We start from the raw sequence: 25,173 nt of genomic DNA, 5'->3' as shown, positions 1-25,173 counted from the left end.
GTATTAAGTAAACCATGCCCTGCTAACTCAACTTCCCGCTGCTGTTTATACATAAAAAATGTTTTATGGTTTCACAGACATCTTGCATTGGTTGCCTAACACCTTTTATTGTTCATGCTTGCAAGGTTGAAGCAAAGCTGAACTTTGGTATCCTGAAAAACACAGCAAAAAACACAGCCGCATCTTCTTTTTTTTTTTACTACCAGGTTATGACTTAAAAAAAAGCAGCAACAAAGCAACATCTGATATCCTAAGGGTCTGTGCAAACATTGTATTTTGACGTGTTTTATTTGTGCATTTTTTTCCAAAAAACCTGAAGGATTTCCTGATGCCAGCAAAATGACTAAGAATCCTGAAGTCTCAAGCACACTTCGCTTATTTTTGACTTGCAGATTTAAATCTGCAGCATGTCAATTCTTTCAGTGTTTTTTACTGCAGTTTTTACCCATACTAATGATTCATGAGAAATTTGCAACAAAAACGCATGCAAAAATTCAACAGAAACACAATAAAAACATGGCAAAAATGTGCATATTTTACGCTGCGCTTGTCCTGCCAAGAGATGCAGAAATAGTGCAGAAATTTTTGCACCAAATACTTAACGTGCACCACATGATCACATTGAGCATTTGGTGAGTTTTTCTTTACTTCAGTATCTGTAAGCCAAAACTAGGAGTACATGAAAAATCCAGAAGTGGTGACGTGTTTCTACTATACTTTTCCTCTGATTGCTCCACTCCTGGTTTTGGCTTACAGATACTGAGGTAAAATACTGACCAAATACTCAATGTGTGCATGTGGCCTCACAGGAATCTCCCTCTATTCCCTTTACCTCATCACCTTTATTTTCCTCCACAGCCCCTAACTGGGACTTTGCAATTAATCTCCCTGCTGTTTACCTTAAGGCTGTGTGCACATGCTGCTGATTAGGTGCGGATTCATCCGCGCGGATTTTGTAAAATCCGCAGGTGAAACCGCAGGTCAAAATACCTGCGGTTTTACCTGTGGATTGCTCTGCGGTTTTTCATCTCCTCAATGGAGGAGATGGCAAACCGCAGCGGAATCCGCAGAAAGAATTGACATGTCAAATCTTTCTGCGGATTGAAAACCGCGGAAAATTCCGCACCGTCTGCATTGCGGTTTTTGATTCCCATAGAGAATAATGGTACTGTACACCGCAGCAAAAACTGGAGGGATCCAATGGCTGGATATCCTTAAAGACAAAAATGTCCAGGAAGGATGGGAAATCTTGAAAAATGAAATTCTCAAAGCACAGTTGTTAACAATTCCGAAAAGAGGGAAGAATAGGAAGCATTTAAGGAAACCAGGATGGATGAACACAGAACTTAAGCACATGCTAAAAAGGAAGAAAAAAATGTTTATAAAATGGAAAGAGGGAGGCATATCTAAAGAAGAATATAATGCTGTCTGCAGAACCTGCAGGGCACAAATCAGATTAACTAAAGCTGAAAATGAATTGAGGCTTGCAAGAGATGTCAAAAGCAATAATAAAGGATTTTGGGGATATGTCAAAAGTAAAAGAAAAGTCAAAGATGCTATAGGATTTTTACAGGATGAAAATGATGAAATGGTAAGACAGGATGTTGAGAAGGCTGAACTTTTAAATTCCTATTTTGCATCTGTTTTCTCTCAGAAAGGAAATGTAACATCAACTGTTATTCACTGTCCTATTAAGGGAATGGAAGAATCCAGGATATCTATAAACAGAAAGATAGTGAGGAAACACTTAGCTAACCTAAATGAATTCAAGTCTCCAGGTCCAGATGAATTACACCCCAGAGTACTGAAGGAGATAGCAGAAGAAATTTTCGAACCCCTCTCCATAATCTTTGAAAATTCTTGGAGAACAGAAGTCCCAGAAGACTGGAGAAGAGCAAATGTTGTTCCTATCTTCAAAAAGGGGAAGAAGGTGGACCCAGGCAACTATAGGCCGGTGAGTCTGACTTCTATACCAGGAAAGATCTTTGAACAAATTATTAAACAACATGTATGTCAATACCTGGATAAGAATGAAGTGATTAAACAGAGTCAGCATGGGTTTGTAACTAATAAGTCATGTCAGACTAACTTAATTTCCTTCTATGATGGTATCACTGATTGGGTGGATCAAGGAAATGCTGTAGATATAGTATATCTTGACTTCAGCAAAGCATTTGACAAAGTCTCTCATACAATCCTTATTGAAAAAATGACTAAGTATGGAATGGACAAGGCAACTGTTAGGTGGATTCATAACTGGCTTAGTGATCGGACCCAAAGAGTGGTCGTAAATGGCTGCACATCCAGTTGGAAGAATGTCTCAAGTGGGGTACCACAGGGCTCTGTCCTGGGCCCTGTATTGTTCAATATCTTTATCAACGATTTAGATGAAGGAATTGAGGGTAAACTGATTAAATTTGCTGATGACACAAAGCTAGGAGGGATAGCTAATACTAGAGAAGAGAGAGAGAGAGGATTCAAAAAGATTTAAATAAACTGGAGAAGTGGGCAGCAACTAACAGAATGGTTTTTAACAGGGAGAAATGCAAAGTACTACATCTGGGCAATAAAAATGAAAAAAGCATATATAGAATGGGAGGAATAGGGCTAAGTGACAGCACATGTGAAAAAGACTTGGGTATACTAATAGATAACAGACTGAATATGAGTCAACAGTGTGATGCAGCAGCAAAAAAGGCAAATGCAATTCTAAGATGTATTAACAGAAGCATACAGTCTAGATCACGTGAAGTCATTATTTCCCTCTACTCCTCTTTGGTCAGACCTCATCTGGAATATTGTGTCCAGTTTTGGGCACCACATTTTAAAAAAGACATCAACAAACTGGAGCAAGTTCAGAAAAGAGCGACCAGAATGGTGACCGGTCTGCAAACCCTGTCTTATGAGGAAAGGTTGCAGGATTTGGGAATGTTTAGTTTGCAAAAGAGAAGACTGAGAGGAGACTTAATAGCTGTCTACAAATATCTAAAGGGCTGTCACATTGTTGAAGGATCAACTTTATTCTCATTTGCACAAGGAAAGACTAGAAGCAATGGGATGAAACTGAATGGGAGGAGACACAGATTAGATATTAGAAAAAAACTTTTTGACAGTTAGAGTGATCAATGAGTGGAACAGGCTGCCACGAGAAGTGGTGAGTTCTCCTTCAATGGAAGTCTTCAAACAGAGGCTGGACAGACATCTGACTGGGATGATTTAGCAAATCCTGCTTTGAGCAGGGGGTTGGACCAGATGGCCCAGGAGGTCCCTTCCAACTCTACTATTCTATGATTCTATGATTCTATAACTGCTGCGTTTCCGCAGCGGCCGAAACCGCTGCGGAACCGCAGCAAAATCCGCAGCATATGCACACAGCCTGAATCTTCTATTGAGGTCAGTACAGACTATGCCTGCCATACTTTTCTGTGTTTGCCGCCTGCCTCCACCACCCCCCTGTCATATTATTTATGAAGCATAATGTCTTATATATATTAACTTTTGCCAATAGCCTGTGTCACCCTCCATTTTCTGTCCCCCTGATCAACTGGGCATTTTCTTGGGTATTTTATAGATCCCTATGTTGTCCTTTTTTTCTGTATACCCGAACATGTGCTGTATATATTGGGTCTCTTCAACAAACCCCATCCCCCTTCCCCTCCCCCCCTTCTTTTAACCCTTTTTTTTACTATTTTTTATGTATATAATTAATTATATCTCCAGTTGTTTCTGATACTTTGTTCACCTACTTTAGTTCAGTGTTGCAATTATTTTCTACATTTTCTCTTGCAGTATGGTTTGAGAAAGACCTAGGATTAGGTCGAAACGTAACCATATAATACTCACCTTTGGAATATTTCTTTTTTGTTTGCGGTGTTTTATTATTTGATCTATTGGAAAAATCTCACATGAATTAAAAATCATAAAAAAAAAATTTTTCAAAGACTTTTTTGCAAAGATTATTTTCTGAGTATGACTGTCCATCCATTTACTTCATACAACATATTGCAAACAGAGTTGTAACCTCTTTTCTTCATGCCTTACCTGGTTCGGGAGTGTGTCCTGTTTGGCAAAATTGCATCATTAATAATATACCGTATATATTTGCGTATAAGTCGATCCGAGTATAAACCGAGGCACCTAATTTTGCCATGAAAAACTGTGTAATCTTACTGACTCGAGTATAAGCCGGGTATGCATTGTCCCCTCATCCCTATCCTGGTATGCATGGCTCCCGAGTCCCTGTATAAATTGGCTCCCCCGTCGCTGTCATTGTATGCATGGCTCCTTATCCCCTAGCCTTGTATGCACGCCCTTGCTGAATCTCATTTGTTCCGTTGGCAGCAGCACTTCCTGCCGAGCTTTCACGAGGCCCCACTCATTAAGGTAATGAATATTCACTCCACGCCTATGGGAGTGGAGTGGCATTTATTTTCATTACCCTAATGAGTGGGGCCATGTAATCGCTCGACCGGAAGAGCTGCTGGCGGTGGAACGAACTAGATGCAGTGTGTGCTGGAAGCCAGCGGCTGTGGCTGTCACTGTCACTATTACAGAGAAATGAATATACATGGTGGGCCATTTACATGAATACACCTAAATTAAATGGGAATGGTTGGTGATATCAACTTCCTGTTTGTGGCACATTAGTATATGGGAGGGGGGGAACTTTTCAAGATGGGTGGTGACCATGGTGGCCATTTTGAAGTTGGCCGTTTTGGATCCAACTTTATTTTTTTTCAATGGCACGAGGGTCATGTGACACATCAATCTTATTGAGAATTTCACAAGAAAAACAATGGTGTTCTTGGTTTTAACATAACTTTATTCTTTCATGAGTTATTTACAAGTTTATCACCACTTATAAAATGTGTTCAAAGTGCTGACCATTGTGTTGGATTGTCAATGCAACCCTCTTCTCCCACTCTTAACATACTGATAGCAACACATCTCTTTAGTAGATGCACAGGCTTTAGCCACAGCCGCCAGCTCCTGCTGACCCACCGACCCCCTGCTCCCCGGCCGTATTTCTGGGACAATTAACGCATGTATCAGGGTGGTGTTTTCAGCACAAAAAATGTGCTGAAAACCTTGGCTTATACACGAGTATATATGGTACTTAGCTGCCTATGTCACTCTAGTAGCATGTTAATATAGCAAAATGTGTTCCTCTAGTGATCAGCTGAGGTTTTAGCTCTGGAGCCTCAACAATCAACATTTATACATATAAATAAACTAGTATATTTAGTTAGAAATATTTAAGTCTTCACTATAAAACATACCACTTGGAATATAAAATTTGGTTATATTTTAATACAAACCAGAGCGCTGAATCCATTAAAGCAAGCAAACCACGCATGACAGATAACACTAGCTGATGTTTTGTAGAAGAAATATCGCAGGAACTTTGATATTCGCAAATAAGACCAGCGCCCATGGATAAGAAGAAGGCGTTGAAGGTAGGAAAACTGGGCCAAAGCATAGTCACTGGCTTGGACAGCTTGTGTTCCTTCCATTCCACTAATTCCAACTCCAATATGAGCAGCTGAGTAAAGAAAAAAATTAACATATTCAATATACCAAATATGTATGTTGTATGTTAGAAACAATAAGTATAACAATAAGAAACTATGTATATTGTATGTTAGAAACGCGTATATCTGCACAGAGATTGAAGCTTCAGAGACTGGGAGTTCTGTGGAAACTGGGTAAGAATACAAGGACAGAACAATGGAAAGGACACCATTGTAGGCATTTACTACAGGCCGCCTGTGCAAGCTGAAGATATGGATGAACTCTTTATGCATCAAATGGCCAAGTTCTCCAAAAAATATGACATAGTTGTCATGGGTAGTGTTGAGCGATACCGTCCGATACTTAAAAGTATCGTATCGGATGGTATCGGCCGATCTAAAAAAATATCGGGTATTTCCCACGCAGCAATGGCATAAAGTGAGACTAGGGACTTTTTTTTTTTTTACAGTGGTGGAGGAATACAGTGCGGAAGGATACCTACCTTCCGTCGTATTCCTGGAGCTGGTAGAGAACGGTAGCATCAGCTGATGCTGCTGTTCTCCACGCAAGATGGACGTGGGACCCTCGTGGACTTCTGCGGATCGGGGTAAGTATATTGGTGTTTTTTTATTTTGATATTTATCCCTTAGGTGACAATGGCTTCGGGGATCAAAGTGACAAGTGACGGTAAGTATGTACTCTGTTATATGTACTGTATGTCTATATGTATGTATTGTATATATGTATGTTGCATGCATGTAGTATATATGTAGTATGTATGTTGCATGTATGTATTTTGCATGTATGAAGCATGTAGTGTGTATGTTGCATGTATGTAGTATATATGTAGTATGTATGTTACATGTAGTGTATATATAGTATATATGTAGTATGCATGTTGCATGTAGTATATATAGTATATATGTAGTATGCATGTAGTATATATGATGCATGTAGTATATATGTATGTAGTATGCATGTAGCATGTATGTAGTATGTAGGTTACATGTAGTATGTATGTTACATGTAGTAAATATGTTGCATGCATGTAGGATATATGTAGTATGCATGTAGTATGTAGCATGTATGTAGTATGTATGCTACATGTAGTATATACACTCACTGGCCACTTTATTAGGTACACCATGCTAGTAAGGGGTTGGACCCCCTTTTGCCTTCAGAACTGCCTCAATTCTTCGTGGCAGAGATTCAACAAGGTGCTGGAAGCATTCCTCAGAGATTTTGGACCATATTGACATGATGGCATCACACAGTTGGCGCAGATTTGTCGGCTGCACATCCCTGATGCGAATCTCCCGTTCCACCACATCCCAAAGATACTCTATTGGATTGAGATCTGGTGACTGAGGAGGCCATTTGAGTACAGTAAACTCATTGTCATGTTCAAGAAACCAATCTGAGATGATTCGAGCTTTATGACATGGCGCATTATCCTGCTGAAAGTAGCCATCAGATGTTGGGTACATTGTGGTCATAAAGGGATGGACATGGTCAGCAACAATACTCAGGTAGGCTGTGGCGTTGCAACGATGCTCAATTGGTACCAAGGGGCCCAAAGAGTGCCCAGAAAAAATTCCACACACCATGACACCACCACCACCAGCCTGAACCGTTGATACAAGGCAGGATGGATCCATGCTTTCATGTTGTTTACGCCAAATTCTGACCCTACCATCCGAATGTCGCAGCAGAAATCGAGACTCATCAGACCAGGCAACGTTTTTCCAATCTTCTACTGTCCAATTTCGATGAGCTTGTGCAAATTGTAGCCTCAGTTTCCTGTTCTTAGCTGAGAGGAGTGGTACCCAGTGTGGTCTTCTGCTGCTGTAGCCCATCTGCCTCAAAGTTCGACGCACTGTGCGTTCAGAGATGCTCTTCTGCCTACCTTGGTTGTAACGGGTGGCAATTTGAGTCACTGTTGCCTTTCTATCAGCTCGAACCAGTCTGCCCATTCTCCTCTGACCTCTGGCATCAACATGGCATTTCCGGCCACAGAACTGCCGCTCACTGGATTTTTTTTCTTTTTCGGACCATTCTCTGTAAACCCTAGAGATGGTTGTGCGTGAAAATCCCAGTAGATCAGCAGTTTCTGAAATTCTCAGACCAGCCCTTCTGGCACCAACAATCATGCCACGTTCAAAGGCACTCAAATCACATTTCTTCCCCATACTGATGCTCGGTTTGAACTGCAGGAGATTGTCTTGACCATGTCTACATGCCTAAATGCACTGAGTTGCCGCCATGTGATTGGCTGATTAGAAATTAAGTCTTAACACACAGTTGGACAGGTGTACCTAATAAAGTGGCCAGTGAGTGTATGTTGTATGTATGTAGCATGTAAATTTTTTTTTTTTTTTCATTCAACACATTAGCCGGATGATGGGACTACTACTGTCCCGTCATTGGCTAATGTGTCAATCACTGTCATGGTAGCAGGCATCGCCCGATGGGACTTGTAGTCCCATCGGACGATGCCTGCACAGACCACCGGAGCCGGCACAGCAGGCCGGCACAGACCACCGGAGCCTGCACAGCCCCCCGGCAGGCCGGCACAGCCCCCCGGCAGGCCGGCACAGACCACCGGAGCCTGCACAGACCACCGGCAGGCCGGCACAGCCCCCCGGCAGGCCGGCACAGACCACCGGAGCCTGCACAGACCACCGGCAGGCCGGCACAGCCCCCCGGCAGGCCGGCACAGACCCCCGGAGCCTGCACAGACCACCGGCAGGCCGGTACAGACCCCCGGACAGTCGGCACAGCCCCCCCGAAGGCCCGAACTGACGGCGCATCATGATGCGCACAGACAGCGCATCATGATGACGTCATTTCGGCAGCCAATCAGAGCCACAAAAGTGGCTCATTGCATTTTGGACTTCCGATTCCGGTATCCGATACGAAAAAAGTATCGGTACTCGGTATCGGAATTCCGATACGGCAAATATCGGCCGATACCCGATACTTGCGGTATCGGAAAGCTCAACACTAGTCATGGGAGATTTCAACTATCCAGACATTTGTTGGGAATCTCTCTCAGGAATCTCTCTCAGGCAAAACTAACAGGTCAAGGAAAATTTTATCCTCTCTTGCTGACAACTTTATCTTCCAAAAGGTAGGTGAGAAAACAAGGGGAACTGCTACCTTGGATTTAATACTTATAAACAGGGAGGAAATGGTTGAGGAGGTAAAAGTGGCTGGGACCCTAGGAGGTAGCGACCATGCTATTTTAGAATTTTGGATAACTAGAGGAGGAAGACCTGTGAAGACTCAGACGTCAAGGTTAGATTTCAGAAAGGCAGATTTTAAGGGATTCAGAAAGAGAATTGGAGGGATCCAATGGCTGGATCTCCTTAAATACAAAAATGTCCAGGAAGGATGGGAAATCTTGAAAAATGAAATTCTCAAAGCACAATTGTTAACAATTCCGAAAAGAGGGACGAATAGGAAGCATTTAAGGAAGCCAGGATGGATGAGCACAGAACTTAAGCACATGCTAAAAAGGAAGAAAAAAAGTTTATAAAATGGAAAGAGGGAGGCATATCTAAAGAAGAATATAATGCTGTCTGCAGAACCTGCAGGGCACAAATCAGATTAGCTAAAGCTGACAATGAATTGAGGCTTGCAAGAGACGTCAAAAGCAATAATAAAGGATTTTGGGGATATGTCAAAAGTAAAAGAAAAGTCAAAGATGCTATAGGATTTTTACAGGATGAAAATGATGAAATGGTAAGACAGGATGTTGAGAAGGCCAAACTTTTAAATTCCTATTTTGCATCTGTTTTCTCTCAGAAAGGAAATGTAACATCAACTGTTCTTCACTGTCCTATTAAGGGAATAGAAGAATCCAGGATATCTATAAACAGAAAGATAGTGAGGAAACACTTAGCTAACCTAAATGAATTCAAGTCTCCAGGTCCAGATTAATTACACCCCAGAGTACTGAAGGAGATAGCAGAAGAAATTTTCGAACCCCTCTCCATAATCTTTGAAAATTCTTGGAGAACAGAAGTCCCAGAAGACTGGACAAGAGCAAATGTTGTTCCTATCTTCAAAAAGGGGAAGAAGGTGGACCCAGGCAACTATAGGCCGGTAAGTCTGACTTCTATACCAGGAAAGATCTTTGAACAAATTATTAAACAACATGTATGTCAGTACCTGGATAAGAATGAAGTGATTAAACAGAGTCAGCATGGGCTTGTAACTAATAAGTCATGTCAGACTAACTTAATTTCCTTCTATGATGGAATCACTGATTGGGTGGATCAAGGAAATGCTGTAGATATAGTATATCTTGACTTCAGCAAAGCATTTGACAAAGTATCTCATACAATCCTTATTGAAAAAATGACTAAGTATGGAATGGACAAGGCAACTGTTAGGTGGATTCATAACTGGCTTAGTGATCGGACCCAAAGAGTGGTCGTAAGTGGCTGCACATCCAGTTGGAAGAATGTCTCAAGTGGGGTACCACAGGGCTCTGTCCTGGGCCCTGTATTGTTCAACATCTTTATCAACGATTTAGATGAAGGAATTGAGGGTAAACTGATTAAATTTGCTGATGACACAAAGCTAGGAGGTATAGCTAATACTAGAGAAGAGAGAGAGAGAGGATTCAAAAAGATATATAAACTGGAGAAGTGGGCAGCAACTAACAGAATGGTTTTTAACAGGGAAAAATGCAAAGTACTACATCTGGGCAATAAAAATGAAAAAAGCATATACAGAATGGGAGGAATAGGGCTAAGCAACAGCACATGTGAAAAAGACTTGGGTATACTAATAGATCACAGACTGAAAATGAGTCAACAGTGTGATGCAGCAGCAAAAAAGGCAAATGCAATTCTAGGATGTATTAACAGAAGCATACAGTCTAGATCACATGAAGTCATTATTTCCCTCTACTCCTCTTTGGTCAGACCTCATCTGGAATATTGTGTCCAGTTTTGGGCACCACATTTTAAAAAAGACATCAACAAACTGGAGCAAGTTCAGAAAAGAGCGACCAGAATGGTGACCGGTCTGCAAACCCTGTCTTATGAGGAAAGGTTGCAGGATTTGGGAATGTTTAGCTTGCAAAAGAGAAGACTGAGAGGAGACTTAATAGCTGTCTAAAAATATCTAAAGGGCTGTCACATTGTAGAAGGATCAACTTTATTCTCATATGCACAAGGAAAGACTAGAAGCAATGGGATGAAACTGAATGGGAGGAGACACAGATTAGATATTAGAAAAAACTTTTTGACAGAGTGATCAAGGAGTGGAACAAGCTGCCACGAGAAGTGGTGAGTTCTCCTTCAATGGAAGTCTTCAAACAGAGGCTGGACAGACATCTGACTGGGATGATTTAGCGAATCCTGCTTTGAGCAGGGGGTTGGACCAGATGGCCCAGGAGGTCCCTTCCAACTCTACAATTCTATGATTCTAAATGTTGAAAATTGAGAAAAATACAAATTATCTCTAGATCTATTCAGTTATATGGCGTAGCCGCATTAATTTAAAGAAGTGACCTTACCTTTCTTCAGGTATTTTTAGTTCTAAAATGTGCTACACTTTGCAATACAAGTCAATGGCTCAAAAGATAAGAATTTTGCCAGCCTTTGTTAGGAATTGGGATCCTCCCTCTGCACAGGATGGATCCCAAGCCTTGTCTTCTCCTGCGGTCTCCCGTTCAGTTTTGACCACAGTGGATGCTGCTCAACAAAGACGTCCGTCCCAGCATCTTACTCAGACTCAGGCTGTGCTTGTTGTTACCACTGCCACTCCAGGTTCAGCTATGGTAACTAACATTAGACAGCAGGGAGCAGTCATTCCTGAGACTAAGTCCAGGATTTGCAATACTGAGCATGCTCATGAGGTGGAGACTTCTCATTGGTGGTTGGTTTTCACCTGCTCAGGACCCATGCTGGCTCCGGATTGGCCCACGAGCAAAGTCCTGTCAGACTGGACTTAATCGAGGAACGTATAAAAGGTCCTCTAGTGCTACCATCCTTTGTGCACGTGTCCTGCTACTAGCTGTCAGAGCGTTATTAGACAGGCAGTGTAGGGTGGGAACTCCCGCATGAGCTTAGCACCTGCACCGGGCGATTTAGTCACATGTGCAAGTTACACAAACCATGTGACAGGGCAGGCTCAACCACCGGCTTAGTGGGGGGGGGGAGTCATAGGGACCCCAACTAGCGTAAATCCTTCTATGCTCCTGCGATGTCTAAAAGGACATAACTTAGAGTGCTCTCTGTGTGTGTGCTGCTCTGTGAAGTAACAGAGTCTGGTACTTAGCACTTTGTTCCCACAGAGTGACGTTTAACTCAGTGTGATTACGGTGCTTGCTCGCAGCTCCGCTCCACCATTATTTCCTAGCTGCGGTTCCTCCATCACCGCACGGTGGACCCCGGGTTGCGATTGCATCTTATCATAATTTATATTTGGTGCGATCTGCAAACCCTAACAGCGTTTTTGCTTGAAAAATCATGAGCGGCTTCTGCAAAAGATAAAAAAAACTTCTGGAAAATGGCAGAAAAAAGACACCACAAAAATTCTGGAAAGATGCTAAAGAAAAAAAACCCCACTGGCTGTCAAAAATGTGGTCAGGAAAAAAAAAATTAAAAAATGCTTCAGGAAAGAAAAAGACATAATGTAAAAATCCCTTGGTATACTTGCACATAAACGTTTGTTTTCTCTATTAAACAGAGTGATACCCCAAAGCTGCGGCTTACATTGCACTTTTGTATGCATCACCTGTTACTGCATTGGTTACTTCAGAGTGCACCACACAGAGCATCGAGCTACATCGGAAAGGCCCTTACGATTTCACATTCATTTGCCAGCCACTGTTGTTGGTGTGCTAGGTAGGGGGCACGGCCATAATCTGTGATAAACATAACATATTCCTTTGCTCTTCAAAGGAAAAATTATACAAATTCATAAGTCTAACTTAAAGCAGGGGCATCCAGTAGTGTCCAGTAGGAATGCGACCTATGGCTTCTCACAACACACAAATTTATTACATTACAAAAATTGTCATTGAATGTATCAAAAAAATCACATTTAAAACACAGCTTAGACAAGGTTTACACACATATAGTATTGAGCAATAGGTCAGGGTTTGTCTGACCAAAAAGAGAATTCTGATGGAAACCTCAACAGAGCTCCAGTGGAGCCATTCACTGTTATGAAGACAACGTCTTGTTAGTGTTTGCCTTTTTCAGATTACACAATAAACAAGGCAAATCACAAAGAAGATGAACACTGCCAGAAGTCCAAAACATCATAATGATAAATGAAACAGGAAGACCTGGTCAATGACGTGAACAGAGCTGGGACGACAGTCTCAAACATTACCGTTAGTAACACACTACGACGTCATGGACTAAAATCCTGAAGGGCAGGCATGGTCCCTTTGCTCACGCCAGCACATGTCCAGGCCCATTTGAAGTTCACCAATGACCATCTGGATGATCCAGAGGAGGCATGGGAGAAGGTCATGTGGTCAGATGCAACCAAAATAGAACTTTCATCTCAACTCTGAAGCATGGTGGGAGACCCATCATACTTTGGGGGTGCTTTTCTGCAAAGTGGACAGGACGACTGCACCGTATTGAAAGGATGATGGATGTGGACAGGTATCGCAAGATTTTGGCCAACAACTTCCTTCACTCAGTAAGAGCATTGAAGATTGTTTTGTGTCCTTGTCATTCTGGAAGACCCAGCCCCAACCAAACAGCCAAGGAATGGCCCCAGAAGAAACTTTTAAAGGTCCTGGAGTGAATGTACTTATTCTCTTTGTAGGTAGAATGGTGTTAATTAGGGACTAAATAATATTTTTATCTTTAGACTGATATAGATCATCAAAACTGGGTAAAACAGAATACAAAGCTATAGTATAACTTCAAAAAAATCCTAATATATAATAATAATACAACCTTCTAACAAAGGAGGATCAGTAGAGGTATTAGACAAGAGTCTATAACAATACAGAATACCAAATCTGGCTAAATCATAAAAGGCATATGCAATCTTGACAAATAGTAATAATTGCACTTTATTATATTCAAGCCTTATCCTACTACGTGGAACAAACTTGGAACCTAATAATATATAACTACAAAACTGAGAGTTGCAGAAAGAATTATTACATGTAAACAAATTAGCACAGTGTCATAGCTTAAAGGTCGAAGGATTAACCTATAACCTAACATGTTGCTCAAGAGAAAGGCAAAAACCCCATGAAATATATGCTAATTGTCCCATTTTAGGTGGAAAATCATCTTTCCAGTCAACATAAGGCAATCGGACTAGTTTCCTGGATGTAAGTCCCATCACAGGATCTAGTACACATAACCTGTAATATTATACTTTTCAAGAAAGACATCCAGGGTCTCCTTTTATGTTTGTTGTGAATTAACCATTACAGCATCATGTAACAGAGTTCCATTGTCTCACTGCTCTACAGTAAAGAATCGCTGTCTGTGATTATCATTAAACTTTCTTTTCTCTGAATGTACAGAATTCTTCTAGTCATCATCGCAGCCTTAAATTTAAAAAGATCTGTATGCAGATCTCTGTATTGTCTTTTACATTATGTGATTCCACGTAAATTGATGATGGACCTGAGTGAGGGCTTATTTATAAAAGCTGAGTTGAAGTTTTTGTAATACTATTTTGGGTAGATAACATTTAAGATAATTTTTATGGCTCATTTCACATTTATCCTGTGCTCTACGCTGAGCACTTACGCTGTATTTTCATCTATGTCTGCTCTCCACAAGGAGAAAGGTTACCCCTTGTACTCCGGTCAGAAACCTCTCACCTAGTTAAACCCGATCTCATCCTTTGCACTGATGAAGGGCAGCACCCCAAAACACCGTGTCGGTAAATTGAGATTCTGATTTGGTTTTTATCTTAAGTCATTTGGCAAGGCTCATTATGGGGTCGATATTGACTTTTAGGATTGCTATTTCTAATGTGGCAGGTACTAGGTGGTGCCGAAATATCTCTTCTTTTGAGAAAATTTATCCTGTGCATTTTTATATTTTTTTTAATATTTTTCTTTATTTAGCAGTAATCCGTCCATAGACTTACTTTTAATCATGTTAACATCATTTGCTCCATCCCCAATCGCAAGAGTGGTGGCCTTTTTGTATTTTTTGACAAGTTGTACAATCATAGCCTTCTGTTTTGGAGTCACTCTGCAGCAGATAACAGCGTGGCACTTGGTTGCCAAATCTACGAAGGCATATTGTCGCATATCAGATTCCTCAGTTGGATTTCTATTGTTTCTGAAACATCTATCTGTTAACTTTTGGAAAAGGTTACTCTTCTTTCTTTTCCAGTTAAATGTTCCCAAAATCTGAACCTGTCAAAAAAAAACAGAATTCATTTTGATAGATTTTAAGAAAGCATTGAATGCTCTTAAGGAAAATCGGTCATCATGTTTTTTCTTCCACTCCAATCTGAGAGTAGCATAATGTATGTGCAGAAACCCTGATTCCAGGAATATGTCACTTACTGGGCTGATTGACGTAGTTTTTATAAAATCAATTCTATATTAGCAGCAGATTTTCACTAGAAGACTAGTAAGCCTGCTGCCAGGTAGTCCATCCACACCCCCACCACTGACTGACAACTTTCTTATGCTCAGTATGCACAGTATAGACAGCCTGCAGATCTGCAGCAGAGAAAATACACTGCTCAAAAAAAATAAAGAGAACACTAAAGTACCACATCATAGATATCACTGAATTAAATATTCCAGTTGCAAATCTTTACTAATTACCTAGTGGAATGCATTGAGAACAATAAAAGATAAAAATGATCAATGTAAATCAAAATTAATATCCCATGTGGCCTGGATTTGCAAAATCAAAGTGGAAAATCAAATTATAGGCTGTTTCAACTTCAGGAGAAATGCCGCAAGACAAGGATATGATGCTCAGTATTGTGTGTGGCCTCCACGTGCCTGTATGACCTCCCTATGTCTGGGCATGAACTTGATGAGGCAGCGGATTTTTCTCCTGAGGGATCTCCTCCCAGACCTGGATTAAAGCATCAGTTAACTCCTGGAAAGTCTGTGGTGCAAAGTGGCTTTGGTGGATGGAATGAGTCATGAAGTCCCAGATGTGTTCGATTGGATTCAGGTTTGGAGAATGGGCAGGCCAGTCCATAGCATCAATGCCTTCATCATGCAGGAATTGCTGACCTGCTTCAGCCACAAGAGGCCAAGCATTGTCATGCATCAGAAGGAACTCCGTTCCCGCTGCACTTGCATATTGTCTCACAATGGGTCTAAGGATCTCATCCCAGTACCTAATAGCACTCAGGGTACTTCTGCTTCTGGATAGCACATGGAGGGCTTTATAGCCCGCCAAAGAAATGCCTCCCCACACCATTACTGACCAACTGCCAAACCTGTTATGCTGGAGGATGTTTCAGGCAGCAGAATGTCTCCAGAATGCCACATGTGCTCTGTGTGAAACTGCTCTCATCTCTGAAGAACACAGGGAGCCAGTGTTGAATCTGTCAATATTGGTGTTCTCTGGCAAATGCCAATCACCCTGCACGGTGTTGGGCTGTAAGTGCAATACCCACTTGTGGATGTCAGGCCCCCAAACCACCCTCATGAAGACTGTTTTTGACAGTTTGAGCAGACACATGGCCTGTTGCAGATCCTTTTGCAGGGCTCTGGCACTGCTCCTCTCACGGCCGCACCATCCATGTACCAAGTTGAGAAGTGAGCTCAGGCGGCACTCAGGGGGGGGCGGCAGCGCGGCGCCTCCCCCTGCAGTCAGATAAGTGCTATGCAACAGAGGACAAGGGAGAATTAGAAGTCCCAGTCATGGGCGTACTACCCACCGTGGGGCAGCTGCCCCTCCTAGAAGCAGGGGCGCACAGTGAAAGAAGTAGGACTTTGAGAGCGGCCGGCCGGCCGGCCAGGCGGCCACACAAAGCTGACAGGGGGCGGGCGAGACAGAGTCAGACTGAGACCCCTGGCGTTGCTATGGCACCCAGCAGCGCGCTGGAGTTCAGACAGGATTCAGAGGCTGTCATGTACTGTACAGTGTGCTATGTACAGCAAACACGCCTCTGAACGCTGTCTGAAGCCTCCAGGTGACTGTGAAGCGAGAGAGCTGAGAGCAGGACAGGGGACCTCCGGGCACCTAGAGAGAGACCCCCACACCTTCCCTGAGGACCATGGTCCAGCAGGAGCTCCTGGAGGAGACATTCTGGCAGAGCTGTGTGAGTACTACTACCTTGCTGCTGCTGCAGAACATCTTCCAAGGGTCACTATGGTTAGCTCCAAACTATGCATCTAGTGAATCTATGATATCCTGGGATTTGTAGTCCACAGGCACTTCTACTCTTCCATATTAATCCAGCTTTATATGCTGGGACTTCTAGTTCTCCAGCAGCTACAGCTTATTACTCTTTACCTAAAACCTGCTGGGGATTATAGTCCCACAACAGTAACTTGTGGACTGCAACAAATTGTTACCTTACGTTGCTGCTGTAGAACCTCTTGGCAAGGTTGCACTTTATGAGGTTTGCAACCTGTGTCTAGTTGACAAGTTTTTTATGACATGCTTGATGTACTGGGACTTGTAGTCCCATAGAAGTTGAACAATTACAGTTTGTAGATAGAAATGATGCAGTAATTTACCAAGTAGGACTATAAATAAGGCTATGTGCACATGTAGTTTTTTGGGTGTGCGGATTTTGGAGAGAAAACCGCAGGTAAATCCGCAGGACAAAAGTCCTGCGGTTTTGCCCTGCGGTTTTACACCTCATAATGGATGAGGTGTAAAACTGCAGCGTTTCTGCACCAAACAATTGACATGCTGCGGATTGTAAACCGCAGCAAAACTGCGCGGAAAAATCTGCAGCATGTGCACTGCGTTTTTTTTTTCCATTGAAAATAAAGGTACTGTACAACGAGTTCACTACATGTGCACATACCATTAGGCCTGGCCTCAACTCAACCTGATGATGCAGTGTGTGTTTTGTAAAGGTGGAAGCTGCTGCAGAACATCTTGGCCAATATTGACATATTCAGCAAATATTCCCATAAGTTGAAGAGGTTGTAGGTAAAGTTTTGGACTATTAGGACTATGCTCCATGTCCTCTGCCTAGTGATATGGTTTGGTTTGCAGGTGCAAGCTGCTGCAGAACATCTTGTGGCTATTTCTGAACTAAATCCTAATTTGTGATGCTAGATTTGATCAATAATTGAGCTAATATTAGGTCATGCAGGAAGCTTAAGGACCCCATCATCCATGGGATACCAGGTTCCCCATTCCCAGTGGCTGCACATATGAGGTCACCACATTGATGGGATTGTGAAAAGTTATGCTTTGTTAGCGCCCTCTTGTCTATGGGCTGTGTCTGGTATTGCAGTTCAGTCATATATCTCTCTTTTAGGCTGTGTGCCCACGTTGTGCTTTTTAAGCGTTTCCGCAGCGCTTTTAGACAAGCGTTTCTGCTGCAGAAACGCTTAAGAAAAGCATCCAATGTAATAAAATGGAAAACGCACATGTTGTGCTAATGGTGCATTTTTTCCGCTGCGGAAACGCTAAGCGGAAAAAAACACAGCATGTTCAATAACTTTGCGGAATTGTATAGTAAAAACGCATAGGAAAACGCTTAACAAAAGCGTCAAAAGCGCTTACAAAAATGCTTCATAAAACGCATGCGTTTTCCTGGGAGGAGGGTGTGCGTTTCCGCTCAGGAATATTCTGCTTGGAAAACGCTACGTGGGCACATAGCCTTAATGTAGAGTGACTATTTGGGGATTTAAGGGGGTCCTAAAGTTGGTCCCCCCCCCCGCACCACAGCTAATCAGTTTTATATTAATATTTACTAAGAAAATGTCATATAAAATATGTACATTGTTTTGAATAGCATTTATATACCTTTCACGTCCATTACATCAAAGAAGGTGACATTGTATGGCATGATACAGCTGAGCATGGTATATAGCCGCCCCGAGTGGCCCCACAATCCAGTACTCACACTGATTTAAGAAAAAAAAACACTCCTCACCTTCTCCTCGTGCCCGCGCTGCTGGCTGCTCCTGTATCCTGCTCTGTCTGGCACACAGTGAGAGCGCGATGACGTCATCGCGCCCCCGCTGTGTCAGAGGCAGAGCGAGGAATGATGGGAGAGGGAGCGTCAGCTGATGCTCTCTCCTCCATCACTGCCTCCTTCAGTGTGGCGGCGGGAGCCGGCGCTGGGGGCAGGCGGGTCCCCCTGCCTCACAGGGGCCCATAGCGGCTGTGTGATGTGCCGCTGGCTGGGGGCCCCTGGAGGAACGGGGGCCCTAGGCAGATGCCTGGTCTGCATGCCCATAACGCCAGCCCTGTCTGTATATTAATGTTATGTATTACTGTTTTATTAATGTAATGTGCTGTGTCTACTGTGTGTATTATCTGTTGCATGTGTTAAGGTCAGGGACAGAAAGGGTTAAGTAAAAAAAAGGGGGCTGAAAAAGCAGCAATTTCCTGCTTCTGGAATCTGGAGCAGAGCCCTGGTAAGTTTGCCAAGGACAGGACGCTCCATATCACTGGGAGCAGAGGACACCCCAGAAGAGGAAAATAAAAGACTGCCAAGAACTGCCAGGCCTTGTGGATGGGCACCAGAGCAGTGAAAGTGCCTGCAGAAGGACTGTTTGGTTCCCAGAGTCCGGATGGGAGCTGTGGATGCTGCATTACTTGGGAAGATACAGGGAAAGTGGAGGAAGCATTACCTCATTTAACCTGCTGTTCATTAAAAGTTTTCTACTGTTGGAACAGAATCGTGGTGTGTGGTGCATTGGAGGAGACTTTGCCAGCATGGAGAGTGACCGACCGTGCAATTGAGGTAACCGACTATGCTCCAGGACTGGGAATTTAGCTGTCTTTCTATGTGCAAAGTGTTGGGGTACTCTCTGACTGTGACTTAGTGAACTTGCCCACGACTAGCACCCCATGCCACCTTGTTACTCATACATGCTTAGCAACTCCCCCTTTGCTTCTCATTTTGTGTCCTCAAATCCACCCACACATTCAAATCTCCCTCCACACATTATATCCCCCATCACCCCTACAAATATCCCCCACACATTAAATACCACAATCCACACTCCAAATCTCCCCCACACATTAAATACCACAATCCCCACTCCAAATCTCCCCCCACACATTAAATACCACAATCCCCACTCCACATCTCCCCACATATTATATTCCCCTTTCACACCCCAAATCTCCCCACAGTAACTACTCCTCCCAGCGTTAGACAACCCAAGAGAGCAGTGCTCACATTACTGTTGATACAGTGATATGCTGAAGAATGCAGCTCACGATGTGTAAGGAACAGAGTGATATTCTGTCGTCTGTCTTCTTATCACCGCTCTTCACTGCATTGAACAAGCCAAGAGAGCGGTGCTGCCATTGATAAGGCTAACAATGATTGGCCGTAGTGCAGACAGTGTTAGCTTTGTTTGTTTCTTCTTCTCTCTGGCTATACAGCACAGATCAGGTAATGAGCTGTGCTGTCATTCAACCTGTCCCCAACCTACAGTCATGGCCAAAAGTTTTGAGAATGACACAAATATTAATTTTTACAAAGTCTACTGCTTCATTTTTTCTAATGGCAATTTGCATATACTCCAGAATGTTATAAAGAGTGATCAGCTTAACAGCAATTACTTGCAAACTCAATATTTGCCTAGAAAATGAACTTTATCCCCCAAAACACATTTCAACATCATTGCAGCCCTGCCTTAAAAGGACCAGCTAACATCGTTTCAGTGATTGCTCCATTAACACAGGTGTGGGTGTTGATGACGACAGGGCTGGAGATCAATCTGTCATGATTAAGTAAGAATGACACCACTGGACACTTTAAAAGGAGGCTGGTGCTTGGCATCATTGTTTCTCTTCTGTTAACCATGGTTATCTCTAAAGAAACACGTGCAGTCATCATTGCACTGCACAAAAATGGCCTAACAGGGAAGAGTATCGCAGCTAGAAAGATTGCACCTCAGTCAACAATCTATCGCATCATCAAGAACTTCAAGGAGAGAGGTTCCCTTGTTGCCAAAAAGGCTCCAGGCCGCCCAAGAAAGACCAGCAAGCGCCAGGACCGTCTCTTAAAAGTGTTTCAGCTGCGGGATCGGGCTACCAGCAGTGCAGAGCTTGCTCAGGAATGGCAGCAGGCAGGTGTGAGTGCATCTGCATGCGCTGTGAGGCGGAGACTCTTGGAGCAAGGCCTGGTCTCAAGGAGGGCAGCAAAGAAGCCACTTCTCTCCAGGAAAAACATCATGGACAGACTGATCTTCTGCAAGAGGTACAGGGAGTGGACTTCTGAGGACTGGGGTAAAGTCATTTTCTCTGATGAATCCCCTTTTCGATTGTTTGGGACATCTGGAAAACGGCTTATTCGGAGAAGACCAGGTGAGCGCTACCACCAGTCTTGTCTCATGCCAACTGTCAAGCATCCTGAAACCATTCATGTGTGGGGTTGCTTCTCAGCCAAGGGAATGGGCTCTCTCAGTCTTGCCTAAAAACACAGCCATGAATAAAGAATGGTACCAGAATGTCCTCCAAGAGCAACTTCTCCCAACCGTCCAAGAGCAGTTTGGCGATCAACAATGCCTTTTTCAACATGATGGAGCACCTTGCCATAAAGCAAAGGTGATAACTAAATGGCTCAGGGAACAAAACATAGAGATTTTGGGACCATGGCCTGGAAACTCCCCAGATCTTAATCCCGTTGAGAACTTGTGGTCAATCATCAAGAGACGGGTGGACAAACAAAAACCTTCAAATTCAGACAAAATAAAAGCATTGATTTTGCGAGAATGGACTGCTATCAGTCAGGATTTGATCCAGAAGTTGATTGAGAGCATGCCAGGGAGAATTGCTGAGGTCCTGAAGAGGAAGGGTCAACACTGCAAATATTGACTTGCTGCATTAACTCATTCTAACTGTCAATATAACCTTTTGTTACTCATAATATGATTGCAATTATATTTCTGTATGTGATAAAAACATCTGACAAACACACATAAAAACCAGAGGCCAGCAGATCATGTGAAAATATAATATTTGTGTCATTCTCAAAACTTTTGGCCATGACTGTACTGTCTCCTTCCCCACCATCGTGTAGAATGTAAGCCCACAAGGGCAGGGTCCTCTCTCCCCTCTGTACCAGTCTGTCATTGGTAGTTTGTTTACTGTAAGTAATATCTGTAATTTGTATGTAACCCCTTCTCATGTACAGCACCATGGAATCAATATTGCTATATAAATAAATAATAATACTAATTCATAAAGCACAAGCTCCCCTCCCCCGCATCATTGCAGTTATAGTGTAGGGAGCAGAAGGCGACCCCTGTTACAGCAGCAATCACTAATGGAGGGCCCTCCTGCCGGCCTAACGGTTAAGTGCAAATGAGGGGACTTTAGTCTAGTCTGGGTTGATAGAGGGGGAGGGAGCCAAGTCACTTATGAATGAATGAGGGCCACATTTCCTCATTTATTCTTTCATCCCTAACTTATTGAACCACCTCCCCCGTATCACTGCTAACTGAGCCCCTTCATCTTATCACCACTGACTTCACCCCCTTCCACGTATAAAACACATATAACCCCTGACTGAACCACTTCCACCTATATTACCCCTGACTGAGCCCCTTCCCTCTATATTGCCCCGACAGCACCTCCTCACTGTATTACCCCTAACTGAGCCCCTTCTCCCTCTATTACCCTTGACTGCACCTCCTCACTGTATTACCCCTGACTGAGCCCCTTCCCCTATATTACCCTTGACTGCACCTCCTCGCCTGTATTACCCCTGACTGAGCCCCTTCCCTCTATATTACCCCTGACTGCACCTAATCCCTTGTATAACCCCTGACTGAGCCTCTTCTCCCTATATTACCCCTGACTGAGCTCCTTCCCCCTATATAACCCCTGACTGCACCTTCTCCTCTGTATTACCCCTGACTTAGCCCTTCCTCCTATATTACCCCTGACTGCACCTACTTCCCTGTATAACCCCTGACTGAGCCCCTTCCCCTTATATCACCCCTGACTGCACCCCCTCCCATTTACAACCCCTGACTGAGCCCCTACCATATTTAGATGGGAGTCGTCTGAGGATGAAGAATCTTCTCGTAGTGATGATGGTAGAGATTGTGCTGTTTTTTGGCTTCCTTGCACTTTTTATTTGTATCTTGGATTGTGAGGTATAAATGAGTAAGTTCATGTTATTACTAATAAACCAAGTCACAGATTGTAGAAGTGAAGATGACGGCACTCACTACATCGTGAAAAAAAAACTCCTTTATTGTCTCATAGCAAGCAATAAAAATTGGGGGGGGGGGGGGGGGGAAGAGTACAGGCAAACAACCGCAAGCTACGGCTGTTTCATGCCTACTGACACTTCTACATGCTTATAATTATTATTTATTACTAATAAAGCAAGTTTTGTGTGGTCTCTAAATGAGTTTTCATGATATCAGTAAAGTAATATTTGTTGAGATCCCAGTTCTTAAGATCTTGGGAGTATCAGGTAAAAAATATAGTTTATTGTTATCAGTTCTTTTAAAGACCAAAACAGAATGGTAAATGTAATATATTATTTGAACACTAGATGGTGGAATTGTCTTATAAATGAAAAACTTGAGGCTGATGGATAATCCGCTCAGTGAGAGCTCAAAGTAGATTCTGTGCAAGTGGGAAGAAAAAATTAATAAATGTACCAAAAATTCTAATAAATGTACATCCAGAGGGTCATTATATAATAAATAAACATTATGCTGTGCCTTTAGTAGGTAATTAAGATGACTGTGTGAATTGAGAAAGGAGGACACGGGGCACCCGTTAAACTAATGCACCCCATGGTCGGGAAGCATACCCTGGGGTTTTGAGCCACAGACGACAGAAGAGAGAATTCTGAGGATAATGTCTCCGAGAGACCCATTACCTGGGCTGAATTCAATGGGCAATGCATTCGCTGCTTTATGGACATGGGGTCTCAGGAGACCACAGTGCCTGAGGTGTATTTCCAGAGTCATTTTCCTGAAGTTGTTTACTCCAGAAAAGAACACACCATCTGACTGGTGGCGGCTAATCAACTGCCTATCCCAGTAGCAAGAATAGTGTGGATGTCTGTCTGGGTGTGCAGAAAGGATCTGAGCCAAAAAGGAATAGTGTTGACAAAGGGGTCCGGTGGCGAAGGACCCATTGTAACCCTGGACATGAATGTGCTAAAAGAAGTGGGACAGTTGTTAGCAGAAGGCCCTAATAAAAACAATTGGACCTGGCCAGTAAGAAGGTGTTCCAGTAACTAGTGCGAGTCAGCCAACTTCAGATGTTACCCGTTGTCAAAGTATTGATACCGCCCAGAGCCACAGTGACAATGCCGATGGGACAGACAATACTCACTATGCCAATACTGGCCCATGTATCCCTAGAGGGTGTGGATATCAAGATTAAGCCTATATAGGGAGAAGATGCGATCTCCGAATTATTGGTTGCCCGCACCCTGGCCATCGTACAACAGGGACGAGTACATGTGGGCTGTATAAACTTAAGTTGATGCCCCAACAAGAAGTGGCCCAAGTTTGCATAATGCCCAAAGATCTCCCCAGAGCTGATGCTGTAGGACTGACACCTGTGGAAGGAAACCCATGGACCTTAGCAGTGTCGCTTGATAGTTAGGAAAACGAAGCAAACCACTGGCTGGATATCACCTCTTGGTACCGATGGAGGCCAACCTCACTGTCATGATCCCAGTGCAGGTTTTGACCTGCATGTCAGGGGTTAATGTCTTGAGCTCAGTGCAGGCTTTGACCTGCACACCTGGGGTTAATTATTGTGGCCTCACTTTGGTTCAGGCAGAGCTTTTTATTGCCCTGAGATACTCCAATCCCTGTCAGTTATACTTTTGCCTTTGGCTGAGTGTTTTGACCCATGTGTGCCTGTGCCTATTTGTTGTCGTATAGCTTGCTTATATGGATCTGATCCGGTTCTGTCCCCCGTTGTGAGCTTGCCTGTTGATTCTGTACTGTATATCTGGTTTCTGACTTCTTGGCTATGTCTTGACTATCAGTTCTGTCTTGCCCTTTTTATAATTGTAGTGCTATCTCGTGCTTTGACCCCGCCCTGATCTGGTTTATTTCCCTGTCTATGCCTATTAGTAACTTTGTTCCGTAGTTACCATTCTAGGAGTTTTCCTGCAGCTCCTAGCTCTCGGGAGTTTAGGCCACGCCCCCAGCAGTCACATGCTTCAGGTCCTGTGGGTCTGAAGCACTCATCTTCTCTGCTGCTGCCCGCTCCACAGGTATCTCTGAGCACAGGTTGTCTTACTCAGGACACGCGCACTGGCTCAGTGAGCAAGTGCAATGCTGTGTTCCTGACATTATAACTGACCGTGAACTTTTTTTTTTTCTCTCCTCACTTCTGCAGCATGGACCCAATGCATGCCTTATCTGAGCAGGCGAAATGCTTGACTCAGTCGCTGCAGAAGCTAAGTTTGGAACACCAAGCTCTGGCCCAGTCCCAACGGCAGGTTGCGGACTCGGTTCAGGGGGTGCTTTCCGCAGGCTTTCAGCAGGTGGGGAATAGAGATGTCATTTTAGTCCCACCCGAATCCCCGATTAAGTTC

The 25,173-nt window shown here is 43.3% G+C and overlaps 1 protein-coding gene across 1 annotated transcript in view; it reads right to left on the bottom strand.

Moving 5' to 3' along the window:
• ATP8B3 (ATPase phospholipid transporting 8B3) overlaps positions 1–25,173 on the bottom strand; it is an 807,548-nt gene that overhangs the window by 169,383 nt on the left and 612,992 nt on the right. Inside the window, exons 23-24 of the mRNA XM_073545649.1 lie at positions 14,608–14,881; positions 5,319–5,542 (exon numbers count right to left, since the gene is read on the bottom strand). Coding sequence (XP_073401750.1) covers positions 5,319–5,542; positions 14,608–14,881 — 498 coding nt within the window. The remainder of the gene's footprint in view (positions 1–5,318; positions 5,543–14,607; positions 14,882–25,173) is intronic.

Source organism: Dendrobates tinctorius, unplaced genomic scaffold (assembly GCF_039654945.1).
Source record: "Dendrobates tinctorius isolate UK_male_01 unplaced genomic scaffold, ASM3965494v1 ptg000011l, whole genome shotgun sequence".
In the NCBI taxonomy this organism is placed as follows: Eukaryota; Metazoa; Chordata; class Amphibia; order Anura; family Dendrobatidae; genus Dendrobates; species Dendrobates tinctorius.
The sequence above is the reverse complement of the archived record's forward strand: the minus strand, read 5'-3'. Positions and strand labels throughout refer to the sequence as shown.